Below are 27,962 nucleotides of genomic sequence, written 5' to 3'. Positions count from 1 at the left end.
TAGTATACCAAGATAAATAAATGTATCATTTGCAGTAGGACAGGAAAAGGGTTAATCATTTTGGCCTGTGGGTTATAGGTGGGGCCACTTGAGTACCTGTTAGGGAGTGCTCTTGGCTGGAGAAAAGAGCAGAGGAGAAGATTAAAAAATCCAAACCAAACCAAAAAACAAACGAAACTTTTTTTTTTTCTTCCCTCCAAAGTTGGGGAAAAGAGAATGAAATGAAGTGAAATGGTCAGAGAGTGTTGTGGGATATGCATGTTGAGAAAATAATGCTGGTCTGTAACACCACCAAGAGAAGGGGTTTAGGTGACAGAAGGCCTACCTGGGCTTCCAAATGTACTGAAATATCAGGTAGGTCCTTGGCTTTGTTGTCTAGAATCACAGAAATTGGGGTGACTTTTAAACTTCCTAAGAGTTAATAAATGCTCTGGTTTTCTGTTGTCAGGGCTTTTGTTTGGTTGTTTGGTTTGGTGTGAGTTTGGTGTTTGTTTGTTTGCTGCTGTTCTTCACTCTTCAGGGCTTACCAATTTCCTGATGTATCAGCCATCCTCTTGAGACTAACTCAATGTGTTGATGTTTTGCTTGAAGGTCTGTCGGCATTTATTGGGTGCTCTCTGTTAAGGCACATGTATAATGCAGTGCAAGCAACCTGCTCTGACCTTGACCTGGATGCACTTTCAGCACTGGCTGGGTCAGGTTACCTCCTGAGGTCACTTCAAACCTGAAGTATTCCCTGATTTACTGTATTATACCGTTGTGAAAAGTTGTGCAGTGGCTGTGGATACCTCCAGTTTAAATAGTGTCAGCCTAAGACCAGTTTGACTCCACTTGGAGCAGGAAAGATACGGTATTCAAGTGTTGGGGGTTGTGCCTGTTTCTAGAGATAAAAAAATTAACTAGTCTTTATGAGTGACATCTTTTAGGGTTCTCCCTTAGAAGGTGATAAGGTGATACACAATCCATACATAATCCGTAAGTTAGACATGCTACCTGTAGAAAACTAGTATGCAAATAATGTTGGTGGAGAGACACTGGTAAAAGCACTAGAGGCTGACTGAAAGCCAGGTGCATTAACTGCATTATGTTTTTACCAAGGGTTACTCATACAACCTGTCTTAGGTGCACAGAAGCAAGTTACATGGTAACTAAGGTAAACCACCATATGTTGTCCACAGTTCATTGTTTTCCTTTCCCTGGCTTTGAGATAAGGTGAGACTTTCCTAAGTAGTGGAAGCTTTCTTGTGGATATTGTTCAAGATCCTGTTTATGCTGAAGTGTCTAGTAACTGCCTGATTACCACTCTTCTAGTCTGTAGGGTACTGTCTCTGGTAGTTCTGGATTTATTTTCATCACTACAGTATCTGCCATGTGCTGGTATGGTGAGTAAAGGGAAATGTGGCTGACTTCAAGATGGCTAATGCTTTTAAATGTGGAAACACTAGGAGTTTGAAACCACTGTGGTGTTCTAAAAGTGTCTAATGAAAGTGAAAGTCTACTGCATTAAAAATACTGCATCAATATATTTGTGAAATAAATAATGCCTGTGTTCTTATCTTCCTAATAAAGTTCTTGAGAGGTCTAACCAACAGGATTTAGATGAAGGAGCTTATTGAAGTAGAAAGCAGCAATTCCTAACTGTAACAGCCCAGTACTTTAAGCTTTACTTAATGTAATCTCTGCAGTATGCAAGTACTCTGTGCCATACTACTGCCTCTGTGCCATACTACTGCCTCTGTGCATGCCAAGACGTATCTTGGAAAGGCTGCTGTCTTTTATGTCTTCCCTAAAAAGCGTACCTTGGTGTGCTTGGTTTAGTTACTTACGCGCTTTGGCTGGAGCCTGAGGCCCCAGAACGTATTTCCAGGACATTGACTCTCCGTTTTTTAGTAAGTTTAAATGTTGCATTTACTTGACTAGGTGGGCTGCTCTGCAGCTTGCTAAACTTTTCCTCACTGGGTGTGGGCACACAGGCACTGGGAATGAGAGCTAATATCGCTGCCAGAGACCAAAGGTAAAACCTGAGACTTCTTGTAGGGCTGGATAGTGGCAAAGGACCCTGTTTGTGTGCAGGAAGGGGTATTTGACAAGAGAATAACCTTCTAATCAATCTTGGCTTCTGCATACAACTACATGTATGCATCAATGCACTCCCATGTGTTTTAACTCTAAAGGGGTTACTACTTTTGTTACAGTAATCTCTGAAATACTGTTTGTGAACTATGGAACTAACTCAGCTTGTGGTAAGAAACAATATTTTGATACTGGTTCCTGTTAAGAAAATGTGTTGCTTCATCTTAATTGGCAAAATTAGTGCTGACTGAAAAAAAATTGTCCAGAGGTTATAATCCATCAGGAATACACCCTCACTGGTTTTTCTCTTGTTATATCTTGCTTTCATTGCAGAGTTGGGTTGTTTTGTGTTTTGTTGGGTTTTTTTTGTGGTGGTTTTTTGGTTTTGTTTTTTTTTTTTTCTTAGCTGGCTTCTAACTCTCCCAGCAAATATTTCACAGCATATTGAAATGGGTAGAGTCGCATGCAGTTTGTACTGCTCTGAGTACTCATTGTTCTAACAGGTAGTTTATGAAACAGTACTTCTGGAACTAGGTGGGACTTGGTTTCTGCTTTACTCACTTGCCCTACCTCCATCAGGGAAGCTGCTAATTGTTTATTGATTGTTATCTACATTTCTTCTGTGTCTGTGAGACTGTGTAACCTTACTGGAATGTAGCTACATCAGTGCTAAGGCAACTTCTAGGCTTCATTTACAGCAGGCCTGTTCTCAAGGGCTATTTTCTAGTCCTCAAGAATACTAGGTTGGTACCAAGTATTTATACAGAAATTGATTTTATACTATCTGATCATAAGGGGTGGAATAAGACTTTTCAGCCTTGTGGGATCTGTATTTGCTCACGGAAGCTCAGCAAAAAATACTTCTTTTTCCTTATTGTCCCATGAATTCTTAAGAGGCAAATTCCAAGTGAATAGCTACACTGCACAAAGAAACACTAGCAGAGCTATCAAATATCCAGGTAGTGTTAACACGGCAGTATGCAGGTGATGGCCCTGAAGATAGGGGAAAATGTAGGCAGGCTTTTCTTGGACTGGAATTCTATGCAGCCATGCTAGCTAGAGGGGAATGGACTCTCAAGGTCTTGCCTGCTCTGTCAGATCTTACCAAAATCTTTCCAACATATCAACAGGAATGCTCTCCGAATACTCTCTGAAAGATTAACAATCAGTTCATAATCTTCCCAATTCTTGCTGCAGAGATACTTACATTCAAATAGATAGAAACTAGAGCTGGCTGGAACTCCAACAGGGTTCATTTCAGAGGATTAGGACCTATTAATTCTTATAAATGTTCCTTCAGAATTCCTGGGTTTTGTTTTGTGTAGTTTTTTACAAATGGAAAGAGGAAGATCAATTTGCAAGGATTTTCCTTAACACTTAAGCTTCAAGGGAGAAGGGGAAGAATGATTAAACTGGTTAAATCCAGTGTGGGGAGTTAGGGTGGAGTAGCTCTGAGATGCCCTTTTGACTGTTATTATAATTACCTAAATGGGAACATGCCCTATGGCAGCCCATCAAAGACCAAGCGAAATTAGGTAATGGCTCTGCCATTCAGTAACAATTTTAATGCCTTAGCTGCTTGGGTCAGGAATGATATGACATAGTTATCTCCACCATGATTATTTTAGCATGCATCTTGGTTCTGACCAGAGAAAAGTCACTGCCTTGAATATTCCCAAAAGAGTATAAACGAGCTAAAGCACTTGGCAGGGAGGAACAGATACAACAATATAAATGAAAGCTATCGAGAGCTAGTCATAACGAAGTGGTATTGAACTTGCCCAGTATATTTACTGATCCTCTGACTCATGCAGTTATGCCTCCCATGCACAGAATAACTACTCATGACTACAAACTCCACATTGGTGTGATCTCCCCAACTTAACGCTAAAAGCCTTGGTGATCCATTAACAGTTTCTACAGGGACATAAGGGATCAGGCTAAACTTTTATTCTCTGTAGCTGGAATTGGCAGTGCATAACTGCTTAGGTTGGTGGTTCCCACAGAGCCATAGCTGTTTCTCATCTTTAAAGATGGTGTTTCTAGAACTTGGAGACCTTATTCGTTAGCTATCCTACTCGTGTACTATGTACCCCATAGTATTCTGTTACAGAATAATAGTGGTTGGAATGGAGACAATCTGCTGCTCTAAGTAAAAGGGCATCTCAAAGGGATTGCTTTGGAGCTGAAAAGTAAAAAGGAAGTCATGTCTTCAACAGGGGATGATAACTTGTATGACTTTTGTGAAGAGTACCAAATTCTGATGTAATGGTAACAGGTTTCAGGAGGAGCTGTGTGGGCAGATATGACTGTGCTGTGAGTCAAATACAAAGCATTTGGGTCCATCTACTGCGTTTGCACTACACATTTCATGTGCTTCAGATCGGTTCTGAAATAAGTATATTAATATCACTGGAGTATCTTCCAACTAGTTGCCAGTGAAGAAACATACTAAAGTGCAGTAGGAGTATGGGAGAACAGTGTGCTTGTGACACCTTAACTGAGAAGAGTGCAATCTTGCAGGACAGATGAATGTAATCAAATTGGGTTCCCCTCCCCCTTTTACTTTGCTTAAGGGGGTAGAAACAGCAGAACAGATACAAGAGAACAGTCTACATAAAACTAATGGGGCAGTTGAGTTGGTAGCCTATTCTGAAAGCCTGTACTTCTGCCTCTGTTTAGGGGACTTGAAGGACCTTCCTTATCTCTAGGCTATCACTTCAAATCTTGCAAAAACTCCTAAGACTATATGTATCTCCTGGTTAGTTGGATCCATTCAGTTCTCTCTTTTACTCTCTCGTATTCTAACCAAAGCTAGTATATCAAAACTGTATGTATTTTTAAACAGAGGCTATGACAGAGAAGTAACCTGTAGGAAGTGGAGATGGGTGTTACACAACCTACTTCTTAGTGGAAGTTGACCTCAGATGGCAGAATAAAGGAAGGGAGAAATGGTCAATTTTTAGCATTATGATAGTGTGAACTAACAATAGGATAAGGCAGGGTGGAATTTAACGGTCTCTCTTAGAGAACTGGCTGCTTTGCACACTTTCTTCTCAAGTGGTAGTCAGCATGCTGATGGAGCAGCTCTTCCACAGGGTGCTGAAGGACCGTGGGTGCAAGCTTCTCCTGGGCTTTGGATAGTGAATGCCGGGAGCAGACTAACAACACTGAACTCATTGGGTCTGCAAGCCTATGGCCGGTTTAGACAGGCTCCAGGACAAACACAGCAGCACAGCCTGTGCTTTCCTTCCTCTGCAGCAGCTGGCTGGGCTCCGCCACAAGCCAACGACGAGGCTTCTTGGTAGTGCACAGCACAGGACACGACACCAACGGGCAGTACCGGTTCAGCTGTGCAGGGCACCGCGCCGGGAGCCGAGGGGCCGCGGGGACCAGCTGAAGGGAGCCTCACTGCGCTTTGGCCGGTGTAGCAGGTTGGAGGCTGAGGGCAGCAAACGCCTGTGTGTCTGGACAGGGGCCACGGCCTCACCTTGTGAGGAGGCCTCGGCATGAGTTTGGGACCATGCTCCCCTTGCCCCGAAGGCCGCGCCGGCCAGCCTCACCCTCCGACCTGTCCAGCGGGCCCGGCCGGTGCCAGGAGAACCTCTGGGCCACCCTGTCCGTGCGGCGGCGCCGGGGCCGGGCATTAACGGACAAGAGACGGCCGAGACGCCGCACGCGACAGGTCGCAACTGGTGGGGCGGGGCCTCTGATGCAAATGAGGAGGGCGGCCAGTGCTCCGGGAGGGAGGCGGCGGGCGTGGCTCCGGCCCCGCACGGACGAGGCGGCTGGCGGCGGGGCCGGGCCAGCCTGAGACGAGCCGAGCCGAGCCGAGCCGAGCCGAGCCGAGCCTAGCGGGGGCGGCCGGGAAGCGTGGGGGGCGGGTCCGCCGCCGGGCGGTGGGAAGCCGGACGGGGCGCGGCGGCTGCAGTCATCCGGCGCGGCAGCGGAGCGGGAACATGGCGAGTGTAGGGAACGGCACAGAGGAGAGCGGCGGCGGTGAGGAGGTAACCGGAGGGAGGCGGCAGGAGGGTTCCGAGGACGCGGGCAGAGGCCGGTGGTCCTCTGGTGGCGCGGCGGTGGGGGGGAGACGCGAGCGGGGTCCCCGCTGCGCCGGCATCGCGATCGCCCAGCTGCCCCGCTCAGCTAGCCTGCAAGGGCCAGCCGGGCGCAGCCGGGCAGCCGCTTCCTCTGGGGGCAGGCCCAGCCGCCGGCGGGAATTGGGGAAAGTTGTCCCGCTTCCCGCACAGCTGCCGCTGCCTTCGTTTATCATTTTATTTTCTTTTACTTCTCTCTTTTATATTATGTACTCTTTAACCCGGGCCCGGCGTCACCGCCGCGCTCTTCTGCTGCTCCGTGCGAGCGTGCAGCGCTGCCCCTCCGGTGCGCCGCGGGCGGGCGGGGGGCGCGACCGCCGCACATCTCCGGAGAGCAGGGCAGGAGTGTGGGCCGGTCAGGGCGTGTGGACAGGGGCAGCTGGACGGGCAAGGGTGCGGGCAGGGCAGGAGGACTGAGCTGGGGGGCGAGCAGGGCAAGGGTGTGGGCTGGGCAGGGGTGCGGTCTGAGCAGGAGGATTGGCCAGGAGGATTGGGCAGTGAGATCGGCCTGGGCAGGGGTGCGGGCAGGGCAGGATTGGCCAGTGGGAGCGGGCAGGGCAGGAGGATTGGGCAGGGGGAGCGGGCCGGGCAGGGGAAGCGGGCAGAGCAAGGCAGGAGCGAAGGCAGGGCAGGGGGGTTTGGACATGGGGCAGTGGGTCGGGCAAGGCAGGAAGACTGAGTAGGGGAGCAGACCGGGCCGGGGGAGCGCGCAGGGCAGGGTGCGGGCCGGGCAAGGGTGCAGGCAGGCAGGGCAGGGCGAGCGGGCAGGGCAGGATTGGGCAGGGGGAGCGGGCCGAGCAGGCGTGCGGGCAGCACCGTGGTGAGCGCCGCTGCCCGCTGCGCGCCTGGAAGTTAGGCGCAGCTGCGCCTCCGTGTTGTGCTGGACGGCCGCGGGAAGCGTTGCGGTCCGGGTGGCCGGAGAGGGTTGCCTGTGGTGCCCGGTTGCGTCGGGTCTTCTACAGCAGAAGTTTTTGTGTCTAGGAAGTGAAATCGGGCAGGTATAAGGTGCGTTATAGAGTGAAGTTTAAAATTTCCATGTTGTTTTGTTAAAGGTCCTTTAAATAGCCTGGACACAAATCACTTAAAATAGTCACCTAGACTTTCAGATTTTCTCTGTGTCCTCTCAGTCCAGAAAAACACAACAGCAGAATTCATTGACAGCACCTCTCAGAAAGCTGGTGGTAGTAGCGGAGCTCCTAGACCAGCTTTCAAAAAGGGCACTGCAAAACTGAGGCAGTTTTAACTGGAGGCTGATCTTAAACACAGCAGATCACAGTCCCAGCCAGCATGCTCATGTGGGAATATTGGCTTGATTTCTGACTGTGCAGTCTAAAATGCAGAATTTTAGCATTGAGTACAATCAGCAGCTTCTTCACAGAGGTCTGTAAGGCATCCCTCCAACTAATATTCAGTGAATTAAACTTATGAATCATGCAAATGCATAATAGGTGTTTTTGTTTTTTTTTTTTTAGTGTCTTCGTTTATTTGCCTGTTTTGCTTTTCAGACCTTGTTGTGATTAGTTTTGGAAATGCATGTAACCAGTGCCTCATTTCTGAGGTGACGTGGTGTTTCATACCACAGGGCAGTTGTTTGTATGAAACAGATTTGTCTGTAGGACTTGGTATGCTTGTTTGAATCCTCGTGTTCTGTATTTGGCAGTTGCAGAAGCTGCTCTTGGAGGACAAAATAAAACCCAGCTTGGTCTTTTCCTTGGTTAAAGAGTGGGGTTATATACTAGCCTGTATTTCAGTGTGTGCTGTGAAACTTGCTACTTACTAAGGTTACAGTGTGGAGGCACAATGTGAAGAGTATGTGCAATGCTTGAATCTCATCCTATACTGGAGTGAATTACTGCAAAATTTACAGTGATCTCTGCGGGGCTGAATTTTGTTTCTGATGAAAGGAGCAGTACAAGTGAGAACAAGCTATTAACAAACTCTTCCTGCTCTCAGGAAGCAAGTAGTTGGGATTCAAGTAAAACAGGTATTTGGCAACTTGGTTGTTGCCTAGCTGCGCAGTGCGAACAATAGGGAAGGATATTCTTTACTGAATTTGCTGTTAAGTGTCAGTGCTTTGTTAGAGGGGAATAAGCTGGCATGCAAACAAATATAAAGGTTGGCATAAGAGCATCTCAAAGAGGCTTTATTTGAGGAGGCAGCTTTGTTTGAGCAAGAAGCTGAAAGAATTTTTTCTCCAGATGAGCTGGAAAGACCTCATGCTCTTCGCAAAGACTTGTGCTTGATTCTCTGAAGTCTAAAACAGACCAGAATTGGTAATGGAGCAAGTTCTCATACTTCCCTGATGAGATTCCAGAGCTCAGGAAGGGAGGGTAGATGGTGGCTTTTTCTTGGGGAAGGTAACTGCTTCTGTAACAAGTTGCCTAGACTGCCTTTGCCTACAGGTTCACCACAATCTTTTTACTAATACCCAAGATTTGATCTCAGCACTTTGTGCATGAGATGGTTGATTTTAAGTCCCTTAGCTTTGTTTCCTTAAAGTGTTTGCAGTGGTCATGATGTCAGGAAGCCAAAATTGGGGAATGTTCATATTAGTTTTCTTCTTAAGAGCAGCATGCATCTAAATCATGCTGTTTATGTGGAACATGGCAGGTGGAAACAGCTTTCTGATTTAAGTGGACATGCTTAGTACTATATGAGCATAGCTTTTAGCATAGAATTTTGCTTTGCAGGGCCTTGTGAATACTTCTTCATCTCTGAAGCTTTGAAGAAGGATATGTTAAGCCAAACTTTGAAGTTACTTCCTACCTAACCCTAACAGGACATTGGCCAGCAAGCACCGCACTTCTAAAGTTCAGGGTTAAGGCAGCAGGTAGCTGCCCCTGCTGTAGTTCCCTGATGAATAATATTTGTGGGTTTCCTTACAGTTCTTGCAGCTCAAGGAAGTGCCAGATACAATTTATATATATATATATATATATTTTTTTTTTTTTTTTACTGATTTATGCCTTACTGTGTTGCATCTGTGGCTTTGCAGTAGGCATGGCAAGGAAGTGCTATGAAGTCTAAGTAAGTCTTTGGCTTTTTTTTTTTTTCCCAGCTAATGCAGTTGTGGTAGTCCAGTGGCATTGTGTTCAGAAAGTAACAAACCCCAAACAAACCAACCACCCAACAGGAACTGGAAACCTAAGCCCAAGGAGGTTGTATTAATGAGACAGTGTTTTGGCTATGCTTATCTGGGAAAACAAATGGTTATTAAACTTGTGATTTTTCCTGTGCAGTGTTGCTTCCCAGGTGCTAATATATGGTTATCCTCTACTAGGAAGCAGTTTCCTGGATGCTACTTGATCAGGGTGAAAGTGCCCACCCGTGGTGTGCGCAGTTGTCAGTTCAGATCTTGATATTCTGTCAGCACTTAAAACACTACATGACACTGAATTCACCTAATAAAAGTACTTGTATTCTTTTTAACAGGTTCCAAATCTAGGACAGATATGCTTAACTTTAAGGGCAAAATAGCACTCCCAGTCACTGCAGAGTCTTCAAGCAAAACTTTAAGCCTTCTTCTCTCCCCCCCTCCCCCGCTCCCCACTGTCTAAAGATTACTTAAAATAGTGGGCCAGATCTGCTTCCCATTAAGTTCACTCTGTGCTGCCCTGGTTTTTCAAAGTCTTAAAGCCAGCTTAATTGGTTACTTGGGGATTCCCTATCCATTAAAAAACAAAACAAACCAACCAGACAAAGCAAACCCAGCCTTGGTCTTTGTACATGCAAGGGTTGTGGCCAGACAGAAAGGATCATGATCAAGAGGTATCTACATGCTAAAAGGATGCATTGTTTGGGCACAGTCAGCCAGACTAAGGATTATACGCAGATCTGAAAATGATTTGGTGCCATTGCTGCTGTTAACTCTAAGGCTTATATTAAGGACAGTTTGGTCAATTCAGCTAATCTGTGCCTCAGCTCTAAACTAACCTATTAAGGAAAATTTAGGTTATGAAAGTCTGATGATGCCTGCTGCACTCTCCTGAACTGCTCAAGCAGGGACAAACACTGTATAGGCTGGCTTTATCAGCCTGGACAGTTTATCTTCGGAGCTGATTTCAAAATGAAACCTGCATGGTCTTTAGCTCAAAAGCCGTTTAGTACTGGTTAGTACTCTGTTTATGTACTCAAGCTTTTCATCTATTGCTACAGCAGCTGCTGCACTTATGATCAAAGAACTTGCTAGTGGTTTGCTTTGTTTCACCAGTAGCTTAATATAGTAATGTACTTTAGAATAAATTACGGAACGGTGCACACTGGCCGTTCTTCCTTGTTTCATTGAGCACTGAGGACTCTTCACCAGTTTGGTTTGGTAATTCCATCCTAGAAGAAGAAGTTTCTCCTCCAGAAACTGAGAAGCTGAAAGCAAGCCACTTTGGTGCATTTTTTCACTTAAAAAGTAAAAAATAGGTTGGGAATATGGTGTTGGGAAGGGGTACTGAGAGCCCTTCCTCACATGAAAGATGTTTTTTTTTTGAAACATCTTAATCTGACATGTATGGTTTTGTCTCTTGGAGGAATACCTCTTGCTTAGCTGAGGAATGTAAAATTTGAGCTAATTTTGTCAGCTTATTCTGAAGGCTTGTGCTTTGGCACATGGCTCATTTGTTTTTCCTTTTTCTGTTTTGGCCTCTCCTACAGTTGGAGCACATCTGAGATGAGAACCAAGGTATTCCAGTAGCACAGCGCAAACTCAGCATGATTAATAATTTCTTCTTTATTAAATAAAATTAGGTTGCTGTTTCTGCTTCCAAGGTTCTGAGGTTCTTTATTTCAGATAAAACTTTGGTTTACCCATGGGTGTACCTCTTGAGAGGTATTTTTCCTTGTGACCATCTATGAAGGTAAGGATGTGTATTCCAATTTTATGTTACTTATATTATTCTTAGGTGGCTCATTTTTATTGTTCACATTTTTCCATTTCTTACTTGCCTTCACAGAACTTATTTCATTTATCCGTTTGGGCCCCTTGGTAGTGACTGAATTTGAAAGCTAGGTAGGTGAGAGAAACAGTGTGGCTTAAGGCTTTATTGCTTTCCTGCAGGGGAAAAGGAAGTGTATGTGATGTGTTACACTTAAACTTTCTTACTTGATGTTCACTTCGGTTAATCAGTATGCTCTTCTTCCTCAGAGTGAGGGGTATAAAATACAGGGAATATGGGAAAAGCACCAGATGCCTCTTAGAGAGGCAGAGCTCAGAGATAAACTTCTGTGAGACCTAAGTACCTATGAAGTGAATTTGTGAAATTGTTTGTCTGCCCCTACTGTTTGTTTGCCTCTACTTGGCATCTTCTCATTTCTGTGCCTTTGTGTTTTGTTGTTCTTGTGCGTTATTTGTTTTTTTTTTTCCCTGTGGAGGTTGGGGTAAAGTGGTGTTTATTTTGTATACAGATAGAAAATAACTAAAACAAAAAGGAAAAGTCAGCTTTTATTCTTCAGGTTTTGTTTTTTCCTTGTACACTTAACTGCTGCTATTCCATTTTGGAAAGCAGCATCTAGTATCTTTTAATGAAGCCTTTACTTTGAGTAGTGGATGTTACTGTCCTTACGGGTGCATCAGTAGTTGTAGCTAAAAGCTTGCCATCCACTATATGGAAAGACAGTTCTACTTCCTATGTAAACTTTTAAGGGGCATATATTGCTTCTTGTACTTCCAGTAAATCTGTGTGAGAATCATGACTTTGTGGAAGCATGTTTGGTTCTGCAAATGTGTGTTTTTCCTTTGTTGGCCTTTTGGTGTTAGTATGCTTGGAAAAACTTCTAAACCTCATGGGCTTAAGTCACTCTCCTAAGCTTACCTAACCAAAAGGAAAGTTTCAAATAAGTAATAAGGCTTTCTCTTCGTATGTAGTACCAGCACAGAAGGTGCAGGAAAGGTCATAGTTTCTGGTAGAAATACAGCCCTAGAGACTACATCCATCTGGTGGGCAGTGATTTTCACACATACTATTTTTTCTGGATTAATAGAAACAGTAATACCCTTTAGAGAGCAGAAATGGTGTATCACTGCTCTCATTTTGAAAAGAGAGCAAAATCGTGCCACTGACAACCTGAGAATCAGCTTTCATGGCTGGATGTGTGCTGCTGTTGATAGGTGTTCTGGTTAAGGCCTGGACATATATTAAGAGCCTTGTACCACAGACGGTCAGGTGTCTGCTTAGATGGTCTGAAATGTGAGAATTTTTGTGGGAGTGCTAAAAATTTACTCTCCTGCTAAAAAGAAATCTGGTGGCTTTCTAAGATGGGGTGATGGCATTGGTGGATAAGGAAGGAGCAACTGATGTCATCTGCTAGGACTTGTACAAAGTGTTTGACACTCTTGCATGGCATCCTTGTCTCTAAACTGGAGAGGCATGGATTTGATGGGTAGGACACTCTGCATAGGGAATTAGCTGGATGGTCTTACTTGGAGAGTTGTGGTCAACAGGTTGATGTCCAAGTGGAGACTGGTGATGAGTGTTGTTCATCAAGGGTCAGTACTGGGACCGGTACAACATCTTTGTTGGCAACATGGACGGTGGGACTGATGCGCCCTCAGCTGGTTTGCACTTGATACCAAACTGTGGGGTGCAGTTGATTGCTGGAGGGAAGGGGTGGGATCCAGAGGGACCTTGAGATGCTTGAGAGGTGGGGCAGTGCAAACCTCACGAAGTTCAACAACATGCAGTGCAAGGTCCTCCACCTGTGTTGAGGCAATCACAGGCACAGATACAGGTTGGGTGGAGAACAGATTTAGAGCAGCCCTGCGGAGGACTTGAGGGTGTTGGCTGATGAGACGCTTCATGTAACTAAAGCTAGTAAGGTGTGTGCTTGCAGCCCAGAAAGCCTGATGTGTGCTGGGCTGCATCAGGAGTGCAACCAGCAGGTTGAGGGAAGTAATTTTCGCCTTTTACTCCAATCATGTGAGACACCACCTGGAGTACTGAGCTCAGCTCTGGGGCCCCCAGCATAAAGATTTCATTCTATAATTCTGTGATTCTATGATGATGTTCTTGTTTAAGGTAAGTGTGAAAAGCATAGGAAAAAAACCTCAGAGAAAAAGCAGTTTAGCTAATTTTAAGTGTGACTTGAACCAGAGGAAGAACTTTAAAGTAACACTCAGTGGCTTAAACATAGTATTAAAGAATATACATCTAAATCTGTGCCTTGTCCAGATGGAGAATCTTAGCATGAAAAACTTGCAACTCTGAAAAATCCTGTTAAACAGATCTGCCTGTGTACTGCTGCTTGACACCACTGAAGTAGCTGCCTCTGTTAAGCTGCATTCTACTGAGCTTAAGTAAAGTCTCTTTAAAACCTTAGGAAAGAGAGATTCAGCAGCAGCTAAGTGTCTGTGTCTTTTAATGTAATTTGGATTAAAGAGCTATATATGTCTATAGCTCCCTCTATCAGTGGAAAATACAAAGTAGCTCATAGCCAGTCACTTCTAGAAAGTGGAATGGTTAGTCTTGACACTTTGCCAGAGTGCTGCAGCTTCTGCTAAATGTGAAATATGGAAATTCAAGTTATACTGAGTAGAAGGAATGGCACAGTTGTGTATTTCAGTTTCAGAGTGAACATATTTCTCAATAAGTGAACAACAAAGGAATGTTAAGGTCCAAGTATAAAAAAAAATTTATTAAGTAATATGTTTGGAGTGGAGATGCAAAGTGCGTGCAATTATCCCAACTTTGTACTTTTTTGCAAACTGGGGAGACAGAAGTATAGAGTCATGCCGGTGTCACAAATCAGGTCCCAGGTAGGAGGATACTCCTGGAAGTTGTGCTTTGTATTTATTTGCTTCTGCAGTTCAGAGTTTCCCCCATGGAGGACTCCTTTTGAACTACTTTCTAAATTAACAGTTGTGAGTTTGTACATTGGAGGTTGCAGCTTTAAGTAGCAATGTGCCTGGGTGAAGAGGATTCTTGATGTTAAAATGTCCAAAGGAGAGTACAGCTTTGTGTCCATGGTGCCTTGCTTTTGGGTATCACCATGAATCTAAGCTTATTGGCATGTCATCAAAGGTAACTGCACTGGCACAACTGAAGGGGCAGTGGAAAAAAATGTGTGGGGACTAGAGACTGAGTTGTAGGAAGGGGCTTGTGTGCTTTCTCTGAATGATTTAAGACTTGCCACTGTGAGATGTAGTTTTGGTGCATTTTAGCTAGCTTCCCTGCAACAAGCAGCCTCCCTTGGCCAACGGGATGTGTATGGTTTCCTTGAATTCCTGTCTCTGTGTGCGTGTCCCTCCAGTGGAGCAGAGAACTCACCTGACATCCTCGAAGGAGCCGACTTTTCCCATGCTGTTGATGTGGGGTTTTTGGTCTTTTTGTTGTTTGTTTTTTGTTTGTTTGTTTTATTTTAACCATCATAACTTCCCTGGTGTGTGTTGCTTTGCCTTTGTGGAAGTCCTCTGCTGTTACAATGTCAGGTGGAGTGTGAGGAGTGGAAGCTGAGGTTACATCTTTTGATGGCAACCCAGAATACAGGGTTAGCCTTCTCAGTTGACCTTGAAGCATGCTCTTGTCCTTGCCTGAAGTCAAATGTGAAGTTTTGTGTTTGTTTTAGCTTTGGTCTATGCTGCAGGGGCAGTAGAGCATGCAGTTTTATGCTGGGAAGGTAAACTTTGTGTGAGTTTTGTGGTTTGTATCTGTAGATCATGCTTTACACTACCAGCTGGTCTCTGATACTGTCGTAGGTGAGTTCTGGAAACTAGTGAATATGTGTTTTAATAGCTGCAGAAATTTGCCTAAATTGTATCTTTCTTACATTGAAATCTCACCCTTTATAACGTTTTGTTTTTTTTTTTTTCATGATCTGAAGAAGTCATAAAAGGCGATATTACAGAAAGATATCAAAAACCATTGCAACAGCCTCCACAAATTAAAAGAACTTTCTAGTATATAACCACTGTGGGCTACAGTGAAAATGGATATGGATATCAGGAATGGGCAGAGATCAGTTGTGACATAAATAGTTCCTTGGCAGGCTGGAATAATTGGCTGATACTTCTCCTTCCATAGTTAAAAGTACTCTATGCCTTGTGTAACGTGTTTGGCTCTTCTGGTTTTGTCTGTCTGGGTGCTGACGAGAGGAAGTGGTGTCAGGGGTTCAGTGCTTGAGATTGGACAGTGCAGTCATGTGGGATTTCACCTTGAACAGCGTCATGACAGCCGGTACATCAGAGGCTTACTATGATGTGGTCTTGGTGTAAAGGAACTGGTGCTCTGATTGCCTGTGAGTACACAACGCAGAGCTCCAAAAAGAGGGCCATAACCCTTTGCAGGAGGAGGGAGTGTGTGTGCATGAGCAATTGCCTAGAGGTATTGACATACTGTAAACTTATGTTTGTGGTAAGGTGACCCTTCAGAGAGAAGTGAGGAATCTGTTAACAACTGTGTTTTGACCATGTCCTTGTTATTAACACTCCAGCTAGAACTTCCAAGGCTATAAATTCCTTATGACATCAGTAAGCTGTACAGGGAGTGTGTGTCTGGGGAAGGTGGTGGGAAAACATACCTTTCTAACAAGCTTCAGTGAGTAAATAAATGTTATGACTTCTGTATGGGGAAATGCATACTGCTTTCAGCGCACCTGCATAGTCTGTTTGGTGTCTTTCTTTCTGGATCCTGCAGCAGCCCTGCAATGCGTGAGGAAATATCGTGCTCTGTTTGGGGATAGATTGGGTGAAGAATCTTGTAAGGGGTGTCTTGACTGAAGAAGGAAAGCCATAGATACTTGATACATTAACAAAACTTAAGATGAACATTAATAGGTTAACTCTTATTTTATGTTAATGAAATTTGAGAGTGTGTGTTACTTGTGATATTTTTTTTTTTTTTCTTTCTGTAAGGATTATCCTCACAACTTCAGATGAAAATGTGTTCTGTGCGTGCTTGCCTGTAAGTAGCCTAGGAGGAACTAACACTTTAGCTTACTGCCTGGTTAAGACAAGATCTGATTCTGCTTAGTGTAATTTAATGAGACACATGGTCTGAATGTGAGACTATACTTCTGTGTTAGGTGTTTGTCTGTCTTGCTTTCTTTCTGGTGTAAAGACAACAAACTATTAATTAGTTAATTTTATATTAATAATGAAGTTAAGTTGCTGTGTGCTGTAGAAGATGCTTTTCTGTTAATTAAAAAATCTGGTTGTTTTTAGGCGAAGTGGAAGGTGGCCTTTTTTTGTCTTGCACTTGGGGAACAAGTTGTGCTCTGGACAAGAGTTGTTGCTTTAATCTTGTATTACAGACACTTCTAACTTTGGGTAACATTGGCTTCTAAAGCTCTGCTGTTCTGTTATTACTGATGAATGAAGTAGATAATACTGCTGATGGATCAGAAGATATCCACAGAGACTTTCAAATTCTGTAATGAGAGCAACATTATCCTGAACAGAGTTGTAGGAATTACTGTTACTGCAGCAAGACCTGTTTTAAAGGAAATGACCAGTTCGGAAAAATTGCTTGAATTGCTTTTAACTATAAACCAGAACTTTGTGGTGCTGAATATGCAGCAGCTGATGCTGCATTCTGTACAAATGAGTAACCAGTTACGTAGTCAGGAGGATATTTAACCTGAGGGAGACAGGAAAGTTAATACTCAAGATGTTAATATTCCTTTCATATTTTTTTTATTAGCTATAGGCAAAATTGGCACTAAATCATCTTTAATATGAGGTAAACATGTTTTGTTCTCCAGCTTGGGGTCACCTCTGGAAAGTATTAGTATCAGCATTTCCAAGGTGATGCCTCTGTAATGAGATTTATTTAGGATTGTTGGTTCCATTCTAATTGGTAAGCATTCTGAAATGCTGTTAAAACATCCCTCTAGGGGAAGTGTAATTTCTAAGAGGTGATGCTTATGTGTAGGTAAGTCTGCAGTAAGTGCATGGTGAACCTGTTGCATGCTCAGGATTTCTTTTCATAGCTTTAGAAATAAATGGAAGCAGTGGGCATCGAGGACCTTTATTTGAAGTTGCCTAGTAAAGTTCAGGACAGCACAGTGGGCTCTTCCTCTTAGTTGTTTATATTTCACCCCTTTTCCTTTACTGGGAAGTAGTCTTCACTGTGTCTACTTCATTCTTACGCTGAGTCAACACTGGCTCTCAATTTGTAATTGTAGCTAGATTTACACTAAGTCCTTATGTTTGATTCATCCTTATATGGTGAGATTCTTCTTTTTTTTTTTTTTAAGACAAAATTCTGTTAACTTTGGTGGGTTTTTTTTGTGTGTGGTGACTGTTTTTTTTGTGCTATTTTTTTGTCATGACATGGTATGTTGTGTGACAAGAAGTTACGTTGTGGGGTGGGGACAGAGAGAGACTGGAACTGAAGTTTTGTTGCTTCCTGCTGAAAGCTACTTATGCTTAATATTAACTTTACTGTGGAATTGGAGGCCTCATCTAAGCTTGGTAACTGTTGTATGCTTACAGAGCTTTGCTGGAAAATGGCGTGGAAATTCGGTAAATGCATTTGAATCTCAACCACAAATACTTCTTCTGTTATAGTTTAGCATAGTTACTTCTACAGCAACAGTAATAGAACCTGTGTCTGAAGTATGTGAATGCTCTAGCAATAGTCCTTGTGTTGGTCATGCAGCCTTTTTTACACAAATTGCAGTATGGTGGTTCATATTTTCCTGGTTGGACAATCTGTGTGCACTTTTCTGTTGCTTTGTTGTTAGGGTTTTTTTGGTGTTTGATGGGTTTTTTTTTGTTTGTTTTTTTTTTTGTGACCCTTCTCTGGACTTGCTCCAACAGTTCCATGTCCTTTTTATGTTGAGGACCCCAGAACTGCACACAATACTCCAGGCGAAGTCTCACGAGAGCAGAGTAGAGGGGCAGGATCTCCTCCTCTGACCTGCTGGTCACGCTCCTTTTCATGCAGCCCAGGATACGGTTGGCTTTCTGGGCTTCGAGTGCCCACTGAAGCCAGCTTGTGTTCAGTTTCTCATTGACCGATACCCCCAAGTCCTTCTCCACAGGGCTGCTCTGAATCACGTCTCCACTTAACCTGTAGCTGTGCCTGGCATTGCTCCGACCCAGGTGTAGGACCTTGCACTTGGCATGGTTAAACTTCATAAGGTTGGCATCAGCTCATCTCACAAGCATGTCAAGGTCCCTCTGGATGGCATTCCTTCCCTCCAGCATATCAACCAGACAACACAGCTTGGTGTCATCAGCAAACTTGCTGAGGGCGCACTCAATCCCACTGTCCATGTCAGCAACAAAGATGTTGAACAAGAACCGGTCCCAACACCAATCCCTGAGGGACACCACTCGTTACTGTTCTGATGACATCAACTGCTCTACCCCTGTCCATCAGTTCTGTAGCCCCAACATAGAACCCACCAAATTGGTCAGGCAGGATTTCCCCTTAGTGAAGCCATGCTGGCTGTCACCAAGCACCTTGTTTTTCATGTGCCTTAGCATGCCTTCCAGGAGAATCTGCTCCAAGATTTTGCCAGACACAGAAGTGATACTGACTGGTCTGTAGTTTCCTGGGTCTTCATTTTCCCCTTCATCCATGCTGTGTCCAGTGTCTTGGAATATACAGACTGGTTATGCTTATGTGTCAGAAGAATTAGGTCTGTAAAGATGTAATAAGGGTTTCACCAACTTTATAAACATAATAAATAGCATAGTAAAGTTCCTTTTGATTTTAATGGGCTTTATGTAATTTATGTGAAATGACTGAATGATGACAGTAAAGTTTTTTTAAAAACTAATGAGCTTGACACGAAGTTTTTGCAAGACTCGGAGGCATGTGTGCTGCAAAAATAATTTGAGTAATCTTTCTTATGGCTAGAGAGGACAAGCTTATTGTGCCTTCCTTTTTGTAGCGTTTGTTTTGAGAAGAATACAGTTGTGTAGCTTCAACTTCCTCGGTCTTCTTAGTTGCCCTCACATTCTTCTCAAATCACTCTTCCTACAGTATGAAAAGGAAGATGCATCAGCCAAGGATCATTTGTCTGTATTTGCCTTTCACTTTAGAATTGCTTGGCAGTCAGTTTTGTCCCATGAAGTGACGAGTTTACTGCATTTGTAGTGGACTTTGAACTCCTGACTGTGTGATTTCTTTGTTTTGGTGTGTGTGTGGCTTTTGGTGTTTGCTTTTTTGTTTGTTTGTTCTGGTTATTTTTTGTTGTTGTTGGGTTTTTTTTTTTTTTGTTTGTTTGTTTTTTCTGGTGCCACTCACAAAAAAATACATACACCAACATGACACTCCTTTGGACTCGGGGGTGTCCGGGAACATATGTGTGAGATAGACAGGAAAGATGGTCAAATAATATAAAAATAAAGAGCGTTATTGTAACAATCAACTTCTGTGGTGCTGCTATATTCCTCTGCCTCTTAGAAGTGCTCTTTGTGCAAAACCAGCAGCAGGTCGAAGAAATAGCAGGAAGGTGCCAGTATAAACAATAAGGGAAACTGGCTTGGTATTCAGCCAGCTTAATTGAAACTGTACACTTGTTTTTGCATGCAGAATGTTGGATATAAATCTGAACATGAATAACTGTTGACACCATCCATTTGCATGTCAATTAAAGTGAAGTATGTTGTAGTTCCTTACTTGTTGAGCGTGTAACTAAATCTGCTTATTTCCACTTTTCAGTCATGAGGTAGAGGCATCTAAAACAGCAGAAGTGCAGCCACTTGTGTTCAGAACAAGCAAGACTGATGCCAGTTCACTAAGTTGTGACTGCCATGTGCCCTATATATAGAAACAGGTTCATAAAAGCCATTACTTTGTTGCTGCCTCTCGTATGTAGCCTGTCTGACAACAGTGACTGACATAACTGAATGTAATTCCTCCAGTTGATGTTCTTTCTCAGTTCTGCCCTGGTTCATAGAGTGTGTGTTGTGGTTTAAACCCAGTCAGCCGTAAATCAGCCACAAAGTTTCTCTGTCACTCCCCCATTTCTTGCCCTCCCCCTGTTCCCGAAGGGATGGGGAGGAGAATCAAAAGAATGTAACTCCTACAGGTTAAGAACAGTCCAGTAACTAAGGTATAACACAAACCACTACTGCTGCCACCAATGATAATAATGACGAAATAACAAGGGAAGAGAATACAACACCTCACCACCCACTGACCAGTAACTTGCCCCACCCTGCCTGACCGAGCACAGACCGATGCCTCGTCCAACCCCGCCATGAGCTAGCCCTTCCTTGTAACTCCCAGTTACATCCTGGGCATGATGTGCTGTGGTATGGAATACCTCTTTGGTTGGCTTGGGTCAGGTGTCCTGTCTCTGCTTCCTCCCAACTTCTCCTCCTCCCTGGCAGAGCATGAGACTCAGAAAGTCCTTGGTCAGAGTAAACATTATTGAGCAACAACTAAAAACTTCGGTGTTATGAGCACTGTTCCCAGGCCAGAAATCAAAACCACAGTGCTGCACCAGCTACTAAGAAGGAGAAAAATGACTTCTACTGCAGGACAGTGTGTCTGGTAGGCTGTTTAAGGGTTGTCCAGCTTGCATGCAGCTGAAGGCTGAGTAGGAATTGGCCATTTGTTGAAACATGTTTATTAGCTGCACTTAATTTTGGCCGGCACTTTCATTGCAGACATCTGTTCTCTGTAAAAAAATGGGGGGTGGGTTTCTTAAGACTTAATTTTCATACATCTTCTGGTAATTTTGGGGTGACCAGTTGTATCAAAAGGCCATTGCTTTCAAACTGTAATGGAGAAACCTTTATTCTTATGGTTACTGACATCTATCTTTTGAGCTAAATGATACTGAAGTTGTTATTGTGAACTGTTCAGCAATTCTTTAGTCAACCAAATTTATAATAAAGCTGTGTTCTGCCTTACCAACTCCTGTTTTCTTTCTGGGGGGTGGGCTTTTTTGTTTTGTTAGCTAAAGCATAACCCTCAACCAAGTCAGCCACAGTAATAAAGATCTCAGATGTGGCATGTGTGCATGAGATCGAGTAAGTAAATCTGAACTACTGAGCTTGATCTTTGGCTTCTGACAGCTGAGGTTCTCAGTCTGCAGTGGAAAACATCTAGCAGAACACAGCTCCTTCAGAACAGCCACCAGTCAGTCTACTCAGCTGTCTGGAAAAACACTGATACTTTATGCAAATATTATGGAGAACAGTTCTTAAAAAGTAAATGGGTTATATTTATAGTTCAAATCAATAAGTTTGAAATAATACGAATATTTTTTCCTTCAGAGAAAGGAATTTAATTTTTTAGTTTTCATATAAAAAGTGGTTGTACCGAGTAGAACAGAACTTGTGCATTTCAATTCCGTTCTTGCTGCCTCAAGGCTATTTCTGTTTGGGAAGCGGAAATCATTTTCCTCTTTCGTAACAGCTGTGTCGTCTCCTTTCCCTTTGAACTAAGTATTTTTCGTGTGTTTCTATTCCTAAGCTACAAATTGTTAATACCAGGATCTAGTGTCACAGTAAGAAATCAGGCCTGTGTAGGTGGCAGAGGAGGGTTGGGGATATTTTCTCCTCTCTGTACTCCCTAAGTTGTTTCTCTGCCAAGACAGCACCAGAACATGGCATACGTTTAGTTTTTTTTGACAATAAACATTAAGATATAGTTTTATTCTCAGATTACTTGTCTTCTCTGCTAGTTTATAAAGTGATCTTTTCTATAGGAAATGACTACGTCAAGTTTAATGAAGTTGTAGCTAAGAAGTTGCAATTTTTAAGCTCTTCATAGTGCAAAGTACTCCCAGTTCTGAGTAAGTGTCAGGAAGCAAAAAGGAGCAATATTTTAAAATAAAAAGATATCTGAATATTATTTGGTTCATCAAAATACTAATTCTTTATTTCAGTGCTTTATGGATTAGCTCAAGATAACTGAGCTAATTAATTAGCTTCTGGGCCCTCTTGTTATGCTATTACTTTTAACACCTGGAAAAATATGCAGTCCTAGGTAATGTTTTTTCATGCCACTGCCCATTTAAGCAACAGTTGAATTCTGTCCTTAAGTGAAACGATCATCTGATTGTTAGTATGCAGGAAAGGTGTCTCATAATAGATTATGTTTCATAGGTTCTCAGAATTGCTTTTCTTTCTTTAGTTTGTGCAGGGTTCTATCTGAAGTGTGTAGATCTGTGCAGACATATTACCTTACTTCTCTTGCTTCAGACAAATAAAAAACCCTCCATTTTTTCTTAGCTGCATGTATTTTTTTTTTAACTGAGCAGTATTACAAGGTGAATTTTTACAGGGTGAATTTTTACAAAGTGAACTTTGGACCAGTGAGCTTTCACTGTTGCTTATCTCCATCATTCTTTTTTTGTGAATCAGTAATTTCAATTTGACGCTTCAGTGGAGGCGGTGGGACAGACAATGTGTAGATGTTGGTTGAAGCATCCATGTAATCTGTGAAAAAGATGTTACAGGGAAAATGAGAATACTTTTGCTGGGAAAGAGCAGTATGCAGGAACTACTTTAAAATGAATTTATACATGCATTATTGGATTGATTCTATGAAAGGGATTCAGACAGTAAATTCACTTGCAGAAAAGCATCTTTGGCTCAAGTCATAACCCATGTGTTGATTTGAACAAATTCTACCTAGATTAATGTCAGAACTACAGATAATTGCTCTTTGTGAAACAAAAGCTGTCAGTTTCATGGGACTTGGCTGTTGTTAAACCTAGTAATTTGTGCTTAGCAGAACTGTAATGTTGTGTGCTTTTCAGACTCTTAATTTGGAGATATGAAAGACAGTGTCTGTGGTTATTCTTGCTGGTGTGCTCCAGTAGTTAGCCCTCTGCCTGAATGTGAATTTGATGCAGCAGAAAAAAGGAATGATGAAAAGAATATTTACAAGAAACCAAAGAGGTCTTGCCTGGTACTGATTTTGTTTCTGTGAGTCTGTTTATATGAGCCAGAGGTAGTAAGCACTTTTGCTTTCCTGCAATTGGTGGATCAAAAAGATTGAACTTTCAAGTAGCTCTTACAAGCCTCTTGAACTATTTTCATGGGCTCTTTTCTGTTGTCTTATGTATTTGTCAGCATTCAAGAAGGCTAAATGCTAGCAAAGTATGAAATTTTACAGGAATTCATATTTAATTTCTTGTCAAAATGACCTTTTGGTCTGTTTTAGGATTGTTGCTATCCATAAAAAAAGATTGTATTGAACAGAAAGAAGCCTTGGGGAAATTTTATTAGGAAAAGTTCAGTTACTGTCTTCCACTGACAACTGCTTTTCCTCTTTCTTGCTCAGATAATTTTTAGCATAATATGTTTTTTTTTGATACCCCCCCCAAAAACTAAATCAGCATAGCATGTAAAAAAATGGCTTGTCAAATCCAAAGTGTTTGTCTATAGTTCCTTCAACCAAGAGAGCTTTTTACTCTTCTGAAATAACTTCCCCCCCCCCCCCCAAACTACGTAAACTTTGCTCTAATTATGTATTAATTAAATATAAAATTTGTGGATTTTTCTTCTGGCTGTGTTTTTTGTTTTGAGTTTTTTGTTTTGTGTTATTCCTCCTCCTCTGAGATTGGTGTCATGTTAACCAGTTTGCAGAAACCAGCATCTTCCAGTTGTTGCTTGCTGTGATGGTATCTATGGGCTACTTTAGCAATTCTTCAGCTAAACTTTCAGAATCTACTTGAAAGACTAAGAAAAACTCAGTATATAATGCAAATGCAAAATGCTCGAGTAGAGAACTGACCGTGAACTTGCAGTTAGACATGCCTACATGTAGTTCCGCATCTGGGAGTTTTGCTAATTTCACTGCTGTGTAATCTGGAGTTTTTGCAGCTTCTGTTGGCAGTTCTCAGTTCAGCCAAGTCAACTAAGGGGAGAGACGGCATGTTGTTCTGTCGTATCCTTAACTAGTATTCCTAGGAGCTTGCATATTGCTATAATATCTGGTAAGATTTAAATGCCCAGTAATTGTAAGTTGTCACTCTTCGTGGGTCTGGAATTTTTAGCCACCAGTTTGTGTGAGTAAGTTTAAATGTAGTCCTGGCTGAGGAAAAATTAGTATTTATTAAGTTGCATAATAGGAAGGGGGGGGGGGGGGGGGCTATGTACTTTGATTTGTTTAAAAATTATTCTTTTTTTTAACTGTTCTGTCCCATTTGGTAATAACTGTGTGGTGACTGCTGATTAACAGAAACTGTCTGGAAACTGGTTCTGTTGTAAAATTAAGAATTTATAGAAGGCTTCTCTTTCATAGTCTTAGTCTGAAGTGTGAGTGTTGTAGATCAGTTCCTTCTTATACCTCCCCCATTCTCTTCCCATAGTAACACTTTTTTTCCTGTATTCAGTATTAACAAGGAAAAGGAGATTTAGTCCATACCCCCATGTGCAGTGGATATACTATTGCTGTTTCCGTGGGTCTGGACAGATTTAGCCAGAGGGAATAGGGTCCATGTCCCGTAATTTCAGAAGGGTGCTTCTGAGCTTGTCAGATACATTTTGTTTAAAATCCATAAATTCCTGTGAGACGAACCCCTGTACAGAATGGTAATTGTTGTATAAATGCAGTGCAAGGTGTGTTATCCTTCCTGTTAGGTTGAGAAATTTTAGACCTCTCAGAGAAGCCTCTTTCTGTTAATGTAGAATCCAGCCACTGACTTCCAAACTGGGAGCTGTGCTGCCCTCAGGCAGGTATAGGCATGAAGTATGCAGGGCAGCATGGCTGTTGACAGAGGCTGGGTTTGCTGTGCATTGTTTTGACCTAGCATGGTTTTTTTTTTTTAAGGGGAAGGAGTGGTGTTGGGCTAAATTACAGAAGGCAAGAGAGGGCAAAAATTGTTAGATGTACCCATGCTTGCCTAAAAATTTGATCAAAACCACCAGCACTAAAAGCATCTCAAAGTGCGTTTGCTTGCTAAATATATAAACGTCTTCATAGATTCCCATGCTTTGTAACATCTTAGTATGAGGGTTTTCCAGGGAGAGGAGTTAAGTTTATGGTTCTTCAGAACTTTCCTTAAAACTATGCTGTATTTAGGCCCAATAAAATAAAGCTGTGATTAGGCAGGTAAATGCAGTATAGCAACCACATTTAATTCTGGCTAGTATCATTACACCATTGTATTTTGTAGTCTCATTTGCCCGTTGAATCAGTGTGCACACTTGTGTTGATATTTTTGAGATTATATGTCTCTTTTTCCCCTTTCTTCCCCCCCCCCCCCCTTTTTTTTTTCCCCCAATTCCCTCCATTATTTAGTATGAAATTCCAATCACGGCTAGTGTTCGTAGATACTATTGGACTTAGTTTTCTGAAGTTATGTTGTTATCATAGAATCATAGAATCGTTAGGGTTGGAAAGGACCTTAAGATCATCTAGTTCTAACCCCCTGCCGTGGGCAGAGACACCCAATGCTAAATCATATCACCCAAGGCCTCGTCCAACCTGGCCTTGAACACTGCCAGGGATGGAGCATTCACAACCTCCCTGGGCAACCCATTCCAGTGCCTCACCACCCTAACAGGAAAGAATTTCCTTCTTATATCCAACCTAAACTTCCCCTGTTTAAGTTTTAACCCATTACCCCTTGTCCTGTTACTACAGTCTTTAATGAAGAGTCCGTCTCCAGCATCCCTATAGGCCCCCTTCAGATACTGGAAGGCTGCTATGAGGTCTCCATGCAGCCTTCTCTTCTCCAGGCTGAACAGCTCCAACTTCCTCAGCCTGTCTTCATACGGGAGGTGCTCCAGTCCATTGATCATCCTCATGGCCCTTCTCTGGACTTGTTCCAACAGTTCCATGTCCTTTTTATGTTGAGGACACCAGAACTGCACACAATACTCCAGGTGAGGTCTCACAAGAGCAGAGTAGAGGGGCAGGATCACCTCCTTCGAGCTGCTGGTCACGCTCCTTTTAATGCAGCCCAGCATACGGTTGGCTTTCTGGGCTGCAAGCGCACACTGAAGCCGGCTCATGTTCATTTTCTCATCGACCAGCACCCCCAAGTCCTTCTCCACAGGGCTGCTCTGAATCTCTTCTCTCCCCAGCCTGTAGCTGTGCCTGGGATTTCTCCGACCCAGGTGTAGGATCTTGCACTTGGCATGGTTAAACTTCATGAGGTTGGCATCAGCCCACCTCACAAGTGTGTCAAGGTCCCTCTGGATGGCATTCCTTCCCTCCAGGGTATCAACCAAACCACACAGCTTGATGTCATCGGCAAACTTGCTGAGGGCACACTCAATCCCACTGTCCATGTCAGCGACGAAGATGTTAAACAAGACTGGTCCCAACACCGATCCCTGAGGGACACCACTCGTTACAGGTCTCCAGCCAGACACTGAGCCATTGACCACAACTCTTTGCATGCGGCCATCCAGCCAGTTCTTTATCCACTGAGTGGTCCATCCATCAAATTGATGTTTCTCCAATTTAGAGACAAGGATGTTGTGTGGGACGGTGTCGAATGCTTTGCACAAGTCCAGGTAGATGACATAAACTGCTCTAGCCCTGTCCATCAGTTCTGTAGCCCCATCATAGAAGGCCACCAAATTGGTCAGGCAGGATTTCCCCTTAGTGAAGCCATGCTGGCTGCCACCAAGCACCTTGTTGATTTTAATGTGCCTTAGCATGCCTTCCAGGAGAATCTGCTCCAAGATTTTGCCAGGCACAGAGGTGAGACTGACTGGTCTGTAATTCCCTGGGTCATCCATTTTCCCCTTCTTGAAAATGGGGGTTATATTTCCCTTTTTCCAGTCGTCGGGAACTTCCCATGACTGCCACAGTTTCTCAAATATGATGGCCAGCGGCTTCACAACTTCATTTGCCAGCTCAGTTGAGAGTATCTAGGTGGTTAATAACTTGTTAACCCTACCTTGTCATAAATCTGGATTTCAAAGGGGTAGTTTAGATTGTCCATGTTTGCCTACATCACTTGGAAAAGAACCAGTGTTTGAACACTTAGTTTGACAAAATAATTACTTAAGGTAGTGATTTACAAAGAGTTACAGGATGTAACTCTTTTCGAAGTTACTTAAATGACTTACAATGAATGTGGAAGAAAGGAGAGTTCACTTTTGATGCTATGATTTCTGTCATAATCAAGCTGCAATTGTTTCCACTTTCTATGAGTTTATTAGAACAAAAGTACAGTCACTGATAAATGGCCTATGGTAGTTTAAGGGTGTCAACTCACGTGTTGTTTTTCAAGAGGCTTTATAGGTGAATTGTGATCTTCAAATGGTTTCTGCTCTCAGTGCTAAAGAGTACAGGAACTCTGGTCAATTTTTCTGCATTAATACACTGTAAGTGTCTCCACAGAAGTGTCTGTCTTTGACTTTCCTGGATTTGCAAAACATGAGTATCTTTAAGCTTAGTTCTTTTTAAACCTGCTCACGTTTTGAAAATGAGGCATTGAAAAGACGTGAAATCTTTTTATTGTACAATGTACAAGAGTTAAAAAAATTAAGCTAATGTAATTCAAGAGAAATAATTTTATGACAGCTTTATTTAGTCAAATCCTATGCCAGTGTTTTTTCCCCAACTTTGTGGAAAAGTCTGAATCAGTTTATGCCATGCCATCTAGTGGCAGCTTTACTTACGATCATGCTTTTAAAATTCTTGGATTGATGTGTTTCTCTGGAAAAGGTACAATAAAAATCTGGATAGCAGCATTAGCTGGCATTATGTACTGAGAGACATGGTTGTTTTAAACATGGCTGTTAAACATGGCTGTTAATTCTTTTTCTGAGTGGAATATCGGGTTGGGGGGGGGGGGAAGGCTGTGTTGCCCTTTTTGCAGTTTGTATTTCCGTGAAGATTTCTGCTGAATGTGTGTGGCTGTTGTAACAAGGGCATGATGGAGCAAGACCTTTGGGAATTGGTGCAGGATGGACCCAGGTCAGGTAAAGGA

The 27,962-nt window shown here is 42.8% G+C and overlaps 1 protein-coding gene across 1 annotated transcript in view; it reads left to right on the top strand.

The window, feature by feature from the left end:
* Positions 1-5,878: 5,878 nt before the first annotated feature.
* TTC39B (tetratricopeptide repeat domain 39B) overlaps positions 5,879-27,962 on the top strand; it is a 68,301-nt gene continuing 46,217 nt past the window's right edge. Inside the window, exon 1 of the mRNA XM_061441242.1 lies at positions 5,879-6,080. Within this exon, the coding sequence (XP_061297226.1) occupies positions 6,033-6,080 (48 nt within the window). The 5' untranslated portion in view covers positions 5,879-6,032. The remainder of the gene's footprint in view (positions 6,081-27,962) is intronic.

This window comes from Pezoporus flaviventris, unplaced genomic scaffold, assembly GCF_033815535.1.
Source record: "Pezoporus flaviventris isolate CSIRO_AGI_PZ_B2104156 unplaced genomic scaffold, CSIRO_AGI_Pfla_v1 ptg000212l, whole genome shotgun sequence".
Taxonomy (NCBI): domain Eukaryota; kingdom Metazoa; phylum Chordata; class Aves; order Psittaciformes; family Psittacidae; genus Pezoporus; species Pezoporus flaviventris.
This window is presented reverse-complemented; position numbering and strand designations above follow the sequence as displayed.